We start from the raw sequence: 14523 nt of genomic DNA, 5'->3' as shown, positions 1-14523 counted from the left end.
AAGACTGCAGGGTCTCAGGGGGGCTGTGCAGGATCTGTGAGGGGCTCTGCAGGGTCTCAGGGGGGCTGTGCAGGATCTGTGGTGGGCTCTACAAGGTCTCAGGGCGGCTTTGCAGGATCTGTGGTGGGCTCTATGGTGGGCAGGGCTCTGCAGGGTCTGTGGTGGGCTCTTTGGGGTTCCGCTTTGCATATAACCTTCCACAATCACAATCAGGGAGAACACCATCTTTCTGACGGGATGTGCACAGAAGGACTAAATAGGAAGGCAAAATAAAGCCGGAACACTGCACACGGGGCGACACTACATTGCCAGACAGAGAGCAAGAGGCAGCGGCCTCCTCCAAAGAGCGTGGTACCGGTATTGGAGGCGGGCTACTTTTTCGTGCCCCACCCTGTAGTATTTACTTTGCAGTCTATCTTTTACACAACATACAGTATATACTGTGGTCAGGGGCGTCCCGAGGCCGGGAGTCACCGCGCATGCGGGGCCATCTGATTGATGCCTGCCGGTGCCCATCTTGGTGATGGACGCCAGCAGAGCGAGGAGGGGACATTCACCCTGCAGGATGAGATATGTCGCCGGGTCCCCTCCTCTCTCCTGACACTGTCGGGCTCTCGGTCCATGACCGAGTGCCCGACTTTTTAGAGGGGGTGAAACCAAATTGACAGTCAGTCATTTTGGTGTCACCCCTGCAATGGTGACACCCGGGTGCGGGCCGCACCCCCCACACCCCCCTTGTGACGCTACTGACTGTTGTGCATAATACATTCTGTGTTCTCTATTTTGAAGTCTGTACTTGTCACTTTTATCCCTGGCCTGGTGTGCTTTGTGTCAGTGGACGTTCCTGGATACGTTTGTGCCAGCTTGCTGATTCCAGTAACAATGTCACACAGCATCCTGGCATCAGCAAAACTATGAGCCATCCGGAGAGTTCCACATTATCTGCATTGTGCCTGGCACTCCACGCAGAGGTAGGGGGAGTCTTTATAAAGCAGAGCCCCCCTCCCGGGGACATCCAGCTGGAGGTCTCTGTCTGTAGGTGGGCGTCAGTGATGGCTATGAGGAGATAAGGTAAGTCCTGAGCACTGGCATATCCCACCATCTCATCCATTCCAGCTCTGCCAATACTAAGAGCACCAATTAATAATAAAGGTGGAGGGTGGAAACCAGCATAAAATCAATAATAGAGGTGGAAGGGGTAAAGCCAGAATATAATCAGTTATTGTGCAAAAGAAGTTGAGATATTGAACTTTTGAATGTATTGAATTTCAGTAAGTTCTCTAATATCTCCTTCTCGTCGACATATATGGCTCTCATTAGGCCATATCAACCCTTATATTCCAGCATAGAGCCCATTTTCTGAATTGAAATAGATTAATTGTAATAAAGAGCAATAGGACTCATTGTAAGGGGTGGAAACAACAAACCCTCCGAAACCACAGAGTTATATAGAGATGTCAAAGGTTGCCCAAGGATACAGAGGACATGTGACAAGTGGCAGAGAGAGGAGAAAGGAAGAGGACAGGTGACATTTGACAAGTGGAAGACAAAAGAGAAATGGGAAGGACAGGTGACATGGAACAGGTGGGAAAGGAAAGATGGGGGAGGTTAGGTGACATGGGACAAGTTGGAGAGAGAAACGAAAGGGGGAGGGTGGGTGACATGGGACTGACGGGGGAGGACAGGTGACATGGGACAGGTGGGAGAGGGGAGGACAGGTGACATGGGATGAGTGGGAGAGAGGAGAAAGGGAGAGGACAGGTGACATGGGACAGGTGACATGGGATGAGTGGGAGAGAGGAGAAAGGGAGAGGACAGGTGACATGGGATGAGAGAGGAGGAAGGGGGAGGACAGGTGACATGAGACAGGTGGGATATGGGGGAGGACAGGTGGCATGGGACAAGTGGGAGTGAGGAGAAAGGGGGAGGACAGGTGACTTAGGACAGGTGAGGAAGGGGGAGGACAGGTGACATGAAAGAGGTGAGAAAGGGAGGAAAAGTGACATGGGACAAGTGGGACAGAGGAGAAAGGGGGAGGACAGGTGACATAGAATAGGTGAGAAAGGGAGCAAGGGGGAGGACAGGTGACATGGGACAGGTAAGAAAGGGAGGAAGGGGGAGGACAGGTGACATTGGATTGGTGGGAAAGAGAGGAAGGAGGAGGACAGGTGACATGGGGCAGGTGGGATATGGAGGAAGGGGGAGAACAGGTGACATGGGATAGGTGGGAGAGGGCGGAAGGGGGAGGACAGATGATATGGCACAGGTGGGAGAGGGAGGAAGAGGGAGGACAGGTGACATGGGACAAGTGGGAGAAAGAGGAGAAAGTGGAAGGACGGGGGACTTCAATTCTTTCTGGGTCATTAGTCCTTAGCAGGTAAGATGTTTCCTCAGCAATGTCCACATTTGGTCCATCACTTTTTTACTGTCTTGTTCTTTTTTGACATGTTGGAGTCCTCTCTGCTTTCATATTCGGTTAGTTTGAATATTTGAATGTACTTAAATGGCCATTTTCTGCCCATACTTGGTGCATTGGCTGTAGGCTGCGAGTTTGGTCAGGCAGATTCAAATGCAAATTTCACCGGCACTCCAGCACGAAGATTCACGTCAGTGCAAATCCCCTTTATTGATGGATGTCATAAAGACTTTTCATAGTCTTTATGACATCTATCAATAAAGGGGATTTTCACTGACGTGTATCTTTGTGCTGGAGTGCCGGTGACATTTGCATATGATACTGTATTTTAAGCGGCGCCATCCGCAGTCATTGCGGGCACCCGTTACTCTTGGGATATCCGGTAAGGAGTGCGGCACGGTATATGGACTTTTTGGTCAGGCAGATGACACATCAGAAAGCACTGAAATTTAGTGACAATGGCATTTGCTGACTATGTTCCTAAGAGCCCCCACACCAGGGCCTTCTAACTCCGGGGGCACCAAGTTGGGTCAAATGGACACTGAAAATGCTTTTTACCTGAATCATAAGCATATTATGATTTCATTCTCCCATATTACAATACAAATGGGATCGGCGATGTCCATAATATGTATCATGACATTATTTCTCATCTCGCAGACGACAGACAGGTAAAAATGTACACCTTGATGGGCGGCGGTCTGCTCTGTGCAGTCTCTGGATTGGTTCTCCTCATAGTTGCCACAGCGACCGACTTTTGGATGCAGTATCGGTACTCAGGGAGTCTGAGTAACCAAGGTCTGTGGAGGTTCTGCGTGGTGGGGAAATGCCATGCCCATACCATCACGGTTGGTAAGTGCCCCAAACCTGACATATATATGTGCAGTATTATTTGAAGATCTGAGAGCTTGGCCTATAATACTTTACTCAGGGTCATGGTCAGTGTTAGGCCATAATGCATCTCCAGCAAAGATTGGACTGATAAGGACTGACCTCGGTAACACACCTGTCTGCATATGGCCGTCAGTTGGATCTCTGTTAAGACCATCACTAGCCTTAGCACTTTTCTTTCTCCTCCTCCCCAGCATTGTGGCCATAGTTTATAATTTCCTGTAAGCCCGTTCCTGAGAAATTTCTCTGAGCCCTTCAAAATTCTGCTCACCTCTGCAAATACCATACACAACCAGTCCAGCAAAGGTCCTACAGGAGCAGGGGTACAGGTAAGTATAAACTATGACCAAACTGCTGGGGAAGGGGAGAGGAAAAGGATAAGTGTGCTAGAAGTGAACCTGTCCTTTTACATTTGCTGAAGTTGTGGTCTTTGTAATATCGTTAGATGCAGTGTTAGTCTTAGGGTTAAATTAGGATATTGACTACAGGTGGGGTCAGATTTTCATCTTGGAGTTCAGGTCAGTGTTATGAATAAAGGAAGGTGTCAGTGTTAAGATAACAGGTAAGGTTAAGGGGTTAGGGTTGGTGTTATGATTACAGGTAGGGTCAGTGTTAGGTTTGGAGTTTGTGGTCAGTGTTAGGATTGTGGGTAGGTTCGGTGTTAGGTATGGAATTAGGATCAGTGTTAGGTTTGGAATTAGGGTCAAAGTTAGGACTACAGGTACCATTAGTGTTAGGTTTGGTGCTGTGGTCAGTATTAGGGTTGCAGGTGGTGTCAGTGTTAGGTTTGGATTTAGGGTCAGTCTTAGAATTACAGTCAAGGTCACTGGTAGGTTTAGAATTAGGGTCGGTGTTAAGATTACAGCTATGGTCAGTGTTATGTATGGAGTTTAGGTCAGCGTTTTCAGGATTGTGGGTCGGTCAGTGTTAGTTCTGAAACTAGGGTCAGTGATAAGCTTACAAGTAGGGTCAGTGTTAGTTTTGGGGTTAGGGTTATGATTATAGGAAAGGTCAGTGCTAGGATTGTGGGTAGGGTCAGTGTTAGCTTTGGAATTAGGTCAATGTTAAAATTACAAGTAGGGTCAGTGTTAGTTTTGGGATTGGGGTTATGATTACAGGTAAGGTCAGTGTTAGGTTTTGGGGTTAGTGTTATGATTACAGGTATGGTCAGTGTTAGGTTTGTAGTTTCTGATCAGTGTTAGGATCGTGGGTAGGTTAGGTGTTGGAATTAGGGTCAATGTTAGGATTACAGATATCACTATCAGTATTAGGTTTGGTGCTGTGGTCAGTGGTAGGGTTGTGGATGGGGTCAGTGGTGGGGTTATGTATGGGGTCAGTGTTAGGTTGGAAATTAGGAGCAGTCTTAGAATTATAGCCAGGGTAACTGTTAGGTTTAGAATTAGGGTCGGGGGTTATGATTACAAGTATGGTCAGTGTTATGTATAGAGTTTAGGTCTGTGTTAGGATTGTGGGTAGGGTCAGTGTTAGATCTGAAACTAGGGTCAGTTTTAGGTTCGGAATTATGTCGCTGTTTACAATTACTAGAATTACAAGTAGGATCAGTATTAGGTTTAGAGTTGTGGTCAGTGTTATGTTTAGACTTAGGGTCAGCGTTACCGCAATTTCCACTAGTGTTAAGGACAAAATGCAGCCAACATCTTACCAACACTGTTACAAAGTGAGGGTCAGTGTTGGGACTACCATTAGATCTAATTTTAGGAAAATATTGGTGTAATGTCTGGGGTAATTTTTTCCAAGTCAGGGTCAGGATAAGTATTACATATACAAGCTTGGTTAGGACATCTTTGGTGTAGGGTCAGTATTATGTCAGAGATAAATGAACTTGCACTGGGCTTACTCTGTATTTAGTCTCTAATTCTCTCCACCATTTGGTTGTATTCAGCATTCTGGGATGCCACACGAGCATTCATGCTACTGTCCATCCTATCCAGTTTTGCTGGTATCATCCTGGGTCTCACCGCGTTTTCCAGTGGGGCCAAGTCTGCTAGAACCCGCTCTGCAGGAGTCACGTTGCTGGTAGCAGGTAAGTGCCATCAGAAGACTTATCCAGAGAGCTAATGTATGTATTTCGGTGGCTAACTTTACCGTTGCAGGATGTGTGCCAATATATTGTAGAGAAGATCTTTCACAAGGCATGCTTTCCTTGTTTCAACATTATTTCAATGGTGCTAACATCTGCAGTGTCCTTGTGTTGTCTCATGTGTGATACATGCCCACTAGGTGTCAGCAGACTGTAAGTAGTTGTTCGTGTCAGAAAGATCTGCCCCTTGACGCGTTTCGTCACTTGACGTTTTCTAAAGGTGAACAGATCTCTGTAAGTAGTACATAGTATACAGTTTATCTTAGTCACATAAACATATGGTTACATTTCTGGTAAAACTTTATAGAAAGGTGAATGAGCTTTCAAACTACACTTAGGAGAAAAAAAAATACGCCATTACCGGTACTTTCCCTTTGCAAGTTCTGTTTTTAGCCAGCCACATAAAATGTAAAGGGTACCTGTGGTCAGGACACTCAAATCATTTCATTCACCTAGGTCATCTCATTCCAGGAACTGGGCGACAAGGGCTACACGCCCATTAAATAAGGCAATCTGAAAAATGTAATAGCTCCTAACTCCCATCCCATGCAGGGGCCAGGGCACAATCGTAAAACCTTCTGTAAAAGCCTGATGGTGCAAAAAGAAGCTTGTGGACATCAAACATAGTTTTATGATACAGTATGGCATATTTAGTAATATTTGGGTATTTTTATGGTTCTGCTGGTTCTGGCAAGCATAGAGTGTTGGAGTTTAGACTCTACGCATAGCAGGACAATGACTAAAAAGGGGTACTCTCACTTTCAGATCCATAACTGAATATAGTTATTAGGTTTTAAAGTTTGTCGTTACAAAAATCCTATAGCTGACATTAATGAGGAAATATGCTGTGCCAGCCCCTGCTATCCAATTGGATAGTTGAAATGGGTGGCAACTTTGATTTGTAAGGTATAACAATGGAGATCTGCCATCCACTTGGGGTGTCACATCCGAAGGGACAGAAACAGGATGTCACCAGCCCACCAGAGAAATGTGTCATAGCAAATGTCAATTTGAGTCTGATGAAGCCTGTAATTTGTGGGTGGTGACCCAGATCGGGTGAACTTTGGGGTTATGGCAACAATCTACGAGTTAATGACGGACGGCAGTGCCTCATGCATCCTCCAGTATCCTCGTAATCCCTTGGTACTCCTGCCCATGATCTTTGACACAGGGCAATGTGGAAACTGCAACTTCAGTTGTCCCACAACTAGCATCAAGGCATTATACACACACCTAAGGTCTCGTGGCCAGAAATTAATAAGGCGATAGAGCATATGGCCTCTAGGTGTCAAAGTTGCCAACATGTGAGCAGTAAATCAGAAGCAGAACTAGTTGCAAAAAACTGTTTGCTAACAAGTCCATGAGAGCAACTGGCTAACAAACTTTGTGATATACCACCTTGACCAATTTTTGGTTGTGAATCCAAATTGACGTTGGCTGAAGGCATCTTACAAGAGAATCTTCATCAACTGTAACTGATGCTTTGTGGTGATTTTCTGCTTCTCATGAACTTCCTAAAATGATGGCCATGAGCAAGTGAAGGAGTGGAAAATAAGGATGGGACTTTGTTGAAACTAATTTGAGCTGCATACTCAGAACGCAAAGATTAGAAAAAGGACTTTTGGTGGTTTCTTTTGGTGTGCCTGACCACTCCTCAAGCGACAACAGACCTCCTTTGGGGTCTCAAATTCAGGACCAACTTGCTGGACATTGCAGACCACCCTTCTAAGGTTACTGGATATTTCCAGAATGAGGGTGGTACATCTCTTAGCCAGCAATATGCAGAGCGCATATGTGACTACTGGCCTAGTGTCCTCCAACAAGCAGAATAAATATATAGCTATAAAAGCTATGCCATGTATACTGTGCTAGACAAACTTTTTTGTAACAAAGTTTGTTGTGTCAGAGGACCGCGCTGCAGAACTTGGACATCCAGCTGGAAGGAGCGATAATCCTCCTCATACAAATACATCAGTAAATACATCAGAACCAGCAAAAGCAAAGCAGTCCATCAAGCCACCAGCATACCTTAAAGACCTCATGAACGGGCAAGGATTTATAGTGACATGTTCTTTGATTTGGTTTGCAGCCATCCATGTTATTGTCATATATGTAGCGTATACATACACATTTCAAATACTGTTGAATTTACGGAAATAAGGGCTTGTAGTATTTCTTGGTCTGCAATGTGTTATACTGCGAGCAGCACAATTGGTTACAATTGCGGAACTCATCCCAGTCTACGTGATCTAGAGCAGTGGTTCTCAATCTGTGTAACCTCAGCACCCACATTTGTCCTTGGTCATTAAGTCGTGACCCAAGTCGCTCCGTACTGGAACGCATGGCATTGCGGCAACATGCTTTGCTGTGCGGGCACTCGAACTGTGGGTGGGAGGTCTGTTTGCGGTGCCATTCAAAGGAATGGCAAATTCAACACACCTCCCACACCAGAATGCACAGTAGGTGTGATTGTATGGCAAGGCGTGTTAATCGCATGAGACTGTGCGATTAACGCACTGTACTAGTGTGAACGGGCAACCAAAAACACTGACAGACAAACACAACCACAGACCCAATCTCACACACTCACAGACATTCTCACACACACATACACACTTCACAAATGTTTTTATTTTTGTTCTTTTTTAAGATCCATCCAGTCTCCCTACCTTACGAGAACTGGAGTGGATCCTCAGCCTGGAGTCCAGTGTGGGCTGCCGTGCTGTGGTGGAGCTCCATCCATATGCCCATTGCTTGTACAGCTCTCTTGCATTCCCTGTAGAGTTGCCGGGAGCCAGAATGTGACGTCACTCCGGTCCAGGCACCTCTACAAGGCACGTGAGGGAGCTGTAAGCAATGCACGTATGGATGGAGCTCCCTTGAGGCCATAGCCCCTTCCCACCTCAAGCTAACACTTGGCACCGAGCAGCATATTTTGAATGGCTGCTTGGTGTGAGAACTGACAGTGCTACACTAGGGGGAGGCTGCGGAGCCTCTCACCTAGAAAAGTGGAAGGCGCGCGGTGACCCATTGAGCACGGGGTCGCGACCCACTTTTGGGTCACGATCCACCAGTTGAGAACCAAGGGTCTAGTGTATAACCTGGCTGGAGAATAAAGTGGCAAACTGTCTGTGGTTTGGTGATTTGTGCTCCCAGGCCCATACCTAGCTGCTCTAACTGAAGCAGGAAGCCCAGTAGACTTCTATAGGAGGTCAATGTTAATTAGACTAGTATACTTACCTCCCCGAAAACTTTACATGGACATTTTCTGGAGGTCTATTTTAGGAGACCATGGCATGCCCAGCAATTTATTTTTTTCTCTTTTGTTATCCATGTTTTTCGGTTCCGGGGTTGGTTACTGCTGCCCAGCAGGTCCTAACTTCCGTTCTGACTCCGCACATCTAAAAGCCATTAAGTGCACTGGCCTCCAGAACAACCAGGAAGCACCCCTGCGGTTGACTAATGTCTAGGAAGCTGTTGTGTCGTTTCCACCTACACAAGGTTGTCACGGCCTTCACCATAAGCTGATGTATCTAGTGAATTGCACAGTGAATTGGACTTTTATCCTCAAGGCCTAGTACATGTGGGGTCCAGATAACTCCCTCCAGCAGAGCCAAAGCAAACATTAATTAATCAAGATACAGAAATACACAGCTACCCTGTGACTGCAAGTATTTACACCTTCTGTGATTAATTATCACAAACTCAGCGAAGCATAATAAAGGTGCAAAGAATGCCGGGTGCCACATTCCATTGTATCAATATACTATTGTACTAAGCTGTGTTATACTTCCTGGTCAGTATTTTACATCCAGGAATATACTGTATATAATAGACTGGTCTATATATTCTAAAACTTTCCCCACATACTATATATACAGTATTCTATACAGGTAGACATTACATATTGCACCACAGTCAATGGTACTACTGTATGGTACTACACACAAGAGTATATCCTATATATTTCTGTATAGAGACCCTGCCTTAAGTTTGGACTGTCCTCGTCTAAATATAGTGTTTGCGGATAGGCTGTACCCAGCCTGAGCTCTGATTCTTTACGAAATCTGGGTTTGTTTGGTTTTCCTAAGCCCAGGACAGCTTTTGACTGTGTCTGGGGAGTGTTCTTCAGTAGATAGAGTGTAAAGATGCCATGTATTGGGTAATCAATATTTATTTTACCCTGGCCAGTCACTAGGTGGTATATACCAGTGATATACAGTACTGTGCAAAGGTTTTACTGGCTCAGTGTGTCGACTGCGCGGGGGTAGGTCAGCGGTGCGCGGGGGGGGGGGCCTAATTGCCCGGCCTAAAGCCATGTAAGGGGCTCAAAAATGTCTGATGGCTGCCCTGGGCCCACCTAATCTACACTAGCCTGTGACACTTTACCTCCTTGACAACTGAGCCAATAAAATCTGCAAATAATGATTGATGGAGTGAATGTTTGACTTTTGGTTGCCACTGGTGGGGCAGCGAGTGTTTGGGGGCAGCTGTAACCAAAATCACCATTAGAAAGTCTAAAAGGTCCCTCAAATCTTGCAGCTGCTCAGCGGGAATGGGCTTAGGAGGATACATACAATACATTCTACATATTTCATATAAAGTGTTAGATTTCGACGTAACAATATTCTAGTGTGGTCTCTTCACGGAAGTATATACTGTGTGTGGGCTCCGGACCAGGGGTGCCATATCATAATAAAAAGTGGGATACCCTGTCCTCCATATTATTTTTCTCTCTACCCTCTTCTTTTTCTTTGCTGTGTTCCCTGTCGTTTGTTTCTTTCTCCTATCCTGTTGTCCTCCCTTTGCTGGGCCATTAGTGCTATGGCCATAGTAATTCTAAGGAATAGGTGAAAGGAAAAAACTGTTACCTGCACAGGTAAGGAAATGGATGTACATAATATAAAAAAATCTCAGAAGCAAGCTTAGGAAAAGTTGAGGTGTGTTTGTCAAACTCTGGATGATTGTAACAATCAGTGCAAAGGAGACGTGGGGCCCCAGCCATATATACTGTACTATATCTTTATAATAAACCTATGCCACCAATAGTGGTCCTCTCTGTTGCATTCGGCATTGGATGAAGCATGATGTGACATAAGTTCCTCCTCTCCTCTGCAGGGTTCTTTGCTCTCCTGGCCTTGTCCGTATACACAGGCGTGACAGTGAACTTCTTTGGGAAACGCTATGCTGATTGGAGATTTTCCTGGTCGTATATTCTGGGCTGGATTGGAATCATCCTCACCGTTTCGGCAGGTATGCGAATTCCCATGACAAGATGCATGTGATGGTGACATATTATATAAAGGAACTTTGTCTGGATTCTCCCACATGCTCCTCACACTGTCCTATTGTTCTTCTCCACTGGTGGGAATACATGGACAGGCGTTTCCTTGTAGATTACTTTCTGTGGGAAAATGCAAAACGCGTCTCTTATTTTTCTGTGTTTTGTCTTTCCAGGAATCTTTCATCTCTGTGCCTACACTAGAAGCAGCCCTCAGGACGTGGGCAATGTGTCCAGTGGATGAGGCCACTTCTCCTCCAGCTGTACCCCATTAATACTTGTTATTTGTGGCCCAGCCTCTGAGGGCAGTAACGTGGCTATGTGACCTCGGCCTGTCACACGTACCCACAGAGGATGGCGCCACTGGCCCCTGCTGTCTGTTTATTCACTATTTTTCTATTTTGTATTTACCAAAAATGGATTTTATGAAGACACTTGCTTTTATACTGCTGTAGGGACTGACTGTGTCTAGCCAAGATCTCACATTGGACTGCAGCATGAATATTGCTGATAATATCTCTCAAATGTCTCAATGTCAATAAAATATATCAGCTGAAATTATTTCCGATACATTGATTTGACTGAGATCAACAGACCAGAGGAATCAAAGGGAATCTTCCCCGACACCCAGGTGGGGATGCTGCTTCAAGGGTCAGATTATGTGTGAATGTTGGTAAAATTGCTGGAGGAATGACATCACTCCAGAGGGCTCTATCATAAGAAAAAGAGTGATTACATCCTCCAAAGTATGAACAATGGAGAAATGTCCCCAATCGGCCACGGAAAGAGACGTGTTCAGAAATGTCTCCCCATACAACTGGTGAAGAGTTTATAGAATGCAGTTCTTACGTTCAGTTGGAAGTTTTGCCAAGCTTGCATCCGTAGAGTGTCCTCAAACAACCAAAGAGCTCAATGAAACATGGTCCAAATCTGCCACCAATTCTGCCTTTGGCCCGGTTCACACCTGGGCTTTTGTAGCGCGTTCCTACGCTCTGCAAAACGCTCAAACACCGAAATCCAATTATTTCCTATGGGTATGGTTCACACCTGGGCGTATTACAGGCCATATGAACGCGCTACAAAACGCCCTACGCCCAAAGACGTACAGGAGCTTCTTTGGGGCGTATTTGCCACGTGTATCCATTGGGATACAGCCAGGTAGCGAATCGCGGTAAAAACGCATGGCACGAAACGCGCGACAAACGCGCATATTCGATACGCCTAGGTGTGAACCCAGCCTTTAGGGTTTCACAGCTCCAAGCACCACGTGCAATGAGCAGACCTTTAAAGACTTAGCCAAGAGACAATATGGAGCATTTCTGGGTATCACAGGTTCTCTTCATTAACCACACACAGATTTTTTTATGTATTGACTTGGAATAAATCACTCATTCATCAGTATAGAAATTAGCCATGCCAATACTCTTGTGGGTAGAGTCAGGAGAAAGAGGGAAGCAATATGTCACCTATTGCGAGAAGTCTGCAGCCAATGCCTTCAAGCATGGACAACATCAAGCTGCGCATGCACAACTCGGCCACCAAACAGTGGTTCATTAGAGCAAGTCTGTAGGCACCATACAGGAGGCCATAGATGGCTGAGTATCTCCCTGAGAACGGCAGGTGGGTGACCAATCTGAGTATCTCCCTAAGAATAACAGTTGGGTGACCAATCCAGCGGTGGGGTATAAATAGAACTTTCTTCTCCTTAAATAGTAGTAGGGTAAAAGCACAGGTCCTCTTTCAGGGGGACCTCCCTAGACAACACCAAGCCCTGGAGGGGTTGTAGCTCCCAAGCAGCTCATTTATTGGAAGCAATATCTAAGATTGGGGCGATGTCTGGAATTTATGGGATTGGTCATGGCTAGACTATGCTGGGAGAGATGGGAAGCATCTAGGGCCTTTATAAAGCAGTGAATATGACATTCAGTGAACATTCTCTGCAGGTGAATCTTCTAGGACCTAGGATCTAGGTGTTTAAATGATTGATTGTGTGGTGGTTAAATGAAGAATGTGTGGTGAAAGACACAATCACTGCTTTGTAAATATGCACCTAAGTGTCTTATCTAGTTTAAAAAATGAAGATAGAAAATGAGAAACCATGAAAAGTAGATAACAAACCCTGCAGGTCTGATGAATCATTACTGAGAGCAGACAGGCACTTAGTCACCCCAGAAAACCCCGCTCAGCATTCACCCGTCAGACGTCTTGCAGACCTAGCCCCCCCTCAGCCCCAGGCTGACACCCTGACAACTCTAAGAAAATTCCTAATCATAGCCAACCAGAATGTGTCACTAAAGAAGAACTCCAGATGGGTCATTGGTATATACACCCCATTTTCACACAAGGGGGGCACAGCAAGAGAGATGCTGAACCCTTCCAATGGAATGCAGTTCATCCAGATTGCTATGTTCAGCACTGTGAAAAACTTCATGGGTTAATTCCAGAGAACTCATTGAATTGGAAGAACCAGAAGCCCCCTTTATACTCCACCAAGCCTAAATATATGTTGTGTTTGTAGCCAGAAGCCAAATATTGGATGAAGCCTGGAAGACGATCGTTCTTTCTTCACAGATTTGTTTTCATTCCACCTCAATAGAAAGTCATGAAACTCATTAAAGGTCTTTGTGTACCGCAGAGTGCAGTGAGAGCGGCTTTGTCTGGCATACAATATGTCTGCTTGTATAGCATTGTGAGCATTGAATGTGGTCATGTCTGACTGCACCTCCAACCTCACCAGCATTCCTATACAGGGGATCGATCCCATACAGTATGGAGGACCAATTATTTACAGTATAGAGGACCAATCATATACACTATATAGCAGGGCTCAAAATGTCAAGTCCTGAGCTACTAGCCAGGCCTTAAAAGTTACTCGCCACCAGTTGCCCCACCTAACCCCTACCCTGCCCCGACCATAACTCCGCCAGGTCAGTAATGTAACGCACAGCGCAGAGGTCATAGTGACGCTCAGCGCTCAGAGGTCAGTGTGACGCACAGCGCAGAGGTCAGAGTGACGCACAGCGCAGAGTGGCGCACAGCGCAGAGGTCAGTGTGATGCACAGCGCACCGTCTCACCGTCTCTGCAGTCTTCCTCCCAGCCTGGCAGCTGAGGAAGCTGCAGAAGATAGCGGATGTCATCGAGGAGCCAGAGATGGGACACTACCACCACGGCGATCGTTCCCTTGTGTTCTCTCTTCTCATCGGCCGCTCTGTAGCTACAGCGGCCGATGAGAAGAGAGAACAGAAGCGAGCCCATAGTGTCCCATCTCTGGTCCCGCCGGCGGTGCTCCTCGATGAGATTCCACTCACCTCACCCCCCCCGCAATTTTCACTCGCCAATTGCGAGGGGGCGAGTGGAAATTTTGAGGCCTGCTATATAGGACAATATCCAATCATATCCAATCATCCTTTACTATGCAGACGACCAATCATATACCATACAGAGGACTGATCTCCTGCAGTATAGGGGAGTGATTATATTGTAATGAGGACCATACCCATAAAGAGGGGCATTCCTATACTGTATAGAGGACTATATAGTACAGAGGACCGATCCTAAACACTACAGAGGACCAATCTTATATAATACAGAGGACTGATCCTAAACAATACAGGACTAATCGTATATAATACAGAGGACCGACCCTAAACAATACAGTACTAATGGTATATAATACAGAGGACCGACCCTAAACAATACAGGACTAATCTTATATAATGCAGAGGACAGATCCTATACTGTACAGAAGACCAATCCTATACTGCATAAAGGACTGCTCTTATATAAGACAGAGAACCGATCCTATACAATATAGAGGACCGATGTTGTATAAT

At 45.8% G+C, this 14523-nt stretch overlaps 1 protein-coding gene across 1 annotated transcript; it reads left to right on the top strand.

Annotated features, from left to right (window-relative positions):
- The first annotated feature begins 3093 nt into the window (after window positions 1-3093).
- On the top strand, window positions 3094-10933 carry LOC108794237 (lens fiber membrane intrinsic protein-like). Its single transcript, XM_018565241.1, has 4 exons — window positions 3094-3268; window positions 5211-5351; window positions 10527-10661; window positions 10866-10933. Exons 1-4 carry the CDS (start codon window positions 3094-3096, stop codon window positions 10931-10933), a joined length of 519 nt encoding a protein of 172 aa, XP_018420743.1.
- The last annotated feature ends 3590 nt before the right edge of the window (window positions 10934-14523 follow it).

The sequence above is a fragment of the Nanorana parkeri genome, unplaced genomic scaffold, assembly GCF_000935625.1.
Source record: "Nanorana parkeri isolate BGI_ZX_2015 unplaced genomic scaffold, ASM93562v1 scaffold823, whole genome shotgun sequence".
In the NCBI taxonomy this organism is placed as follows: Eukaryota; Metazoa; Chordata; class Amphibia; order Anura; family Dicroglossidae; genus Nanorana; species Nanorana parkeri.
The sequence above is the reverse complement of the archived record's forward strand: the minus strand, read 5'-3'. Positions and strand labels throughout refer to the sequence as shown.

Coding starts and splice junctions, on each gene's coding strand:
- LOC108794237 (XM_018565241.1), top strand. CDS start 3,094: ATGTACACCTTGATGGGCGGCGGTCTGCTCTGTGCAGTCTCTGGATTG. Junction 5,352..10,526: donor AGTCACGTTGCTGGTAGCAG/GTAAGTGCCATC, acceptor TCTCCTCTGCAG/GGTTCTTTGCTCTCCTGGCC. Junction 10,662..10,865: donor CATCCTCACCGTTTCGGCAG/GTATGCGAATTC, acceptor TTGTCTTTCCAG/GAATCTTTCATCTCTGTGCC.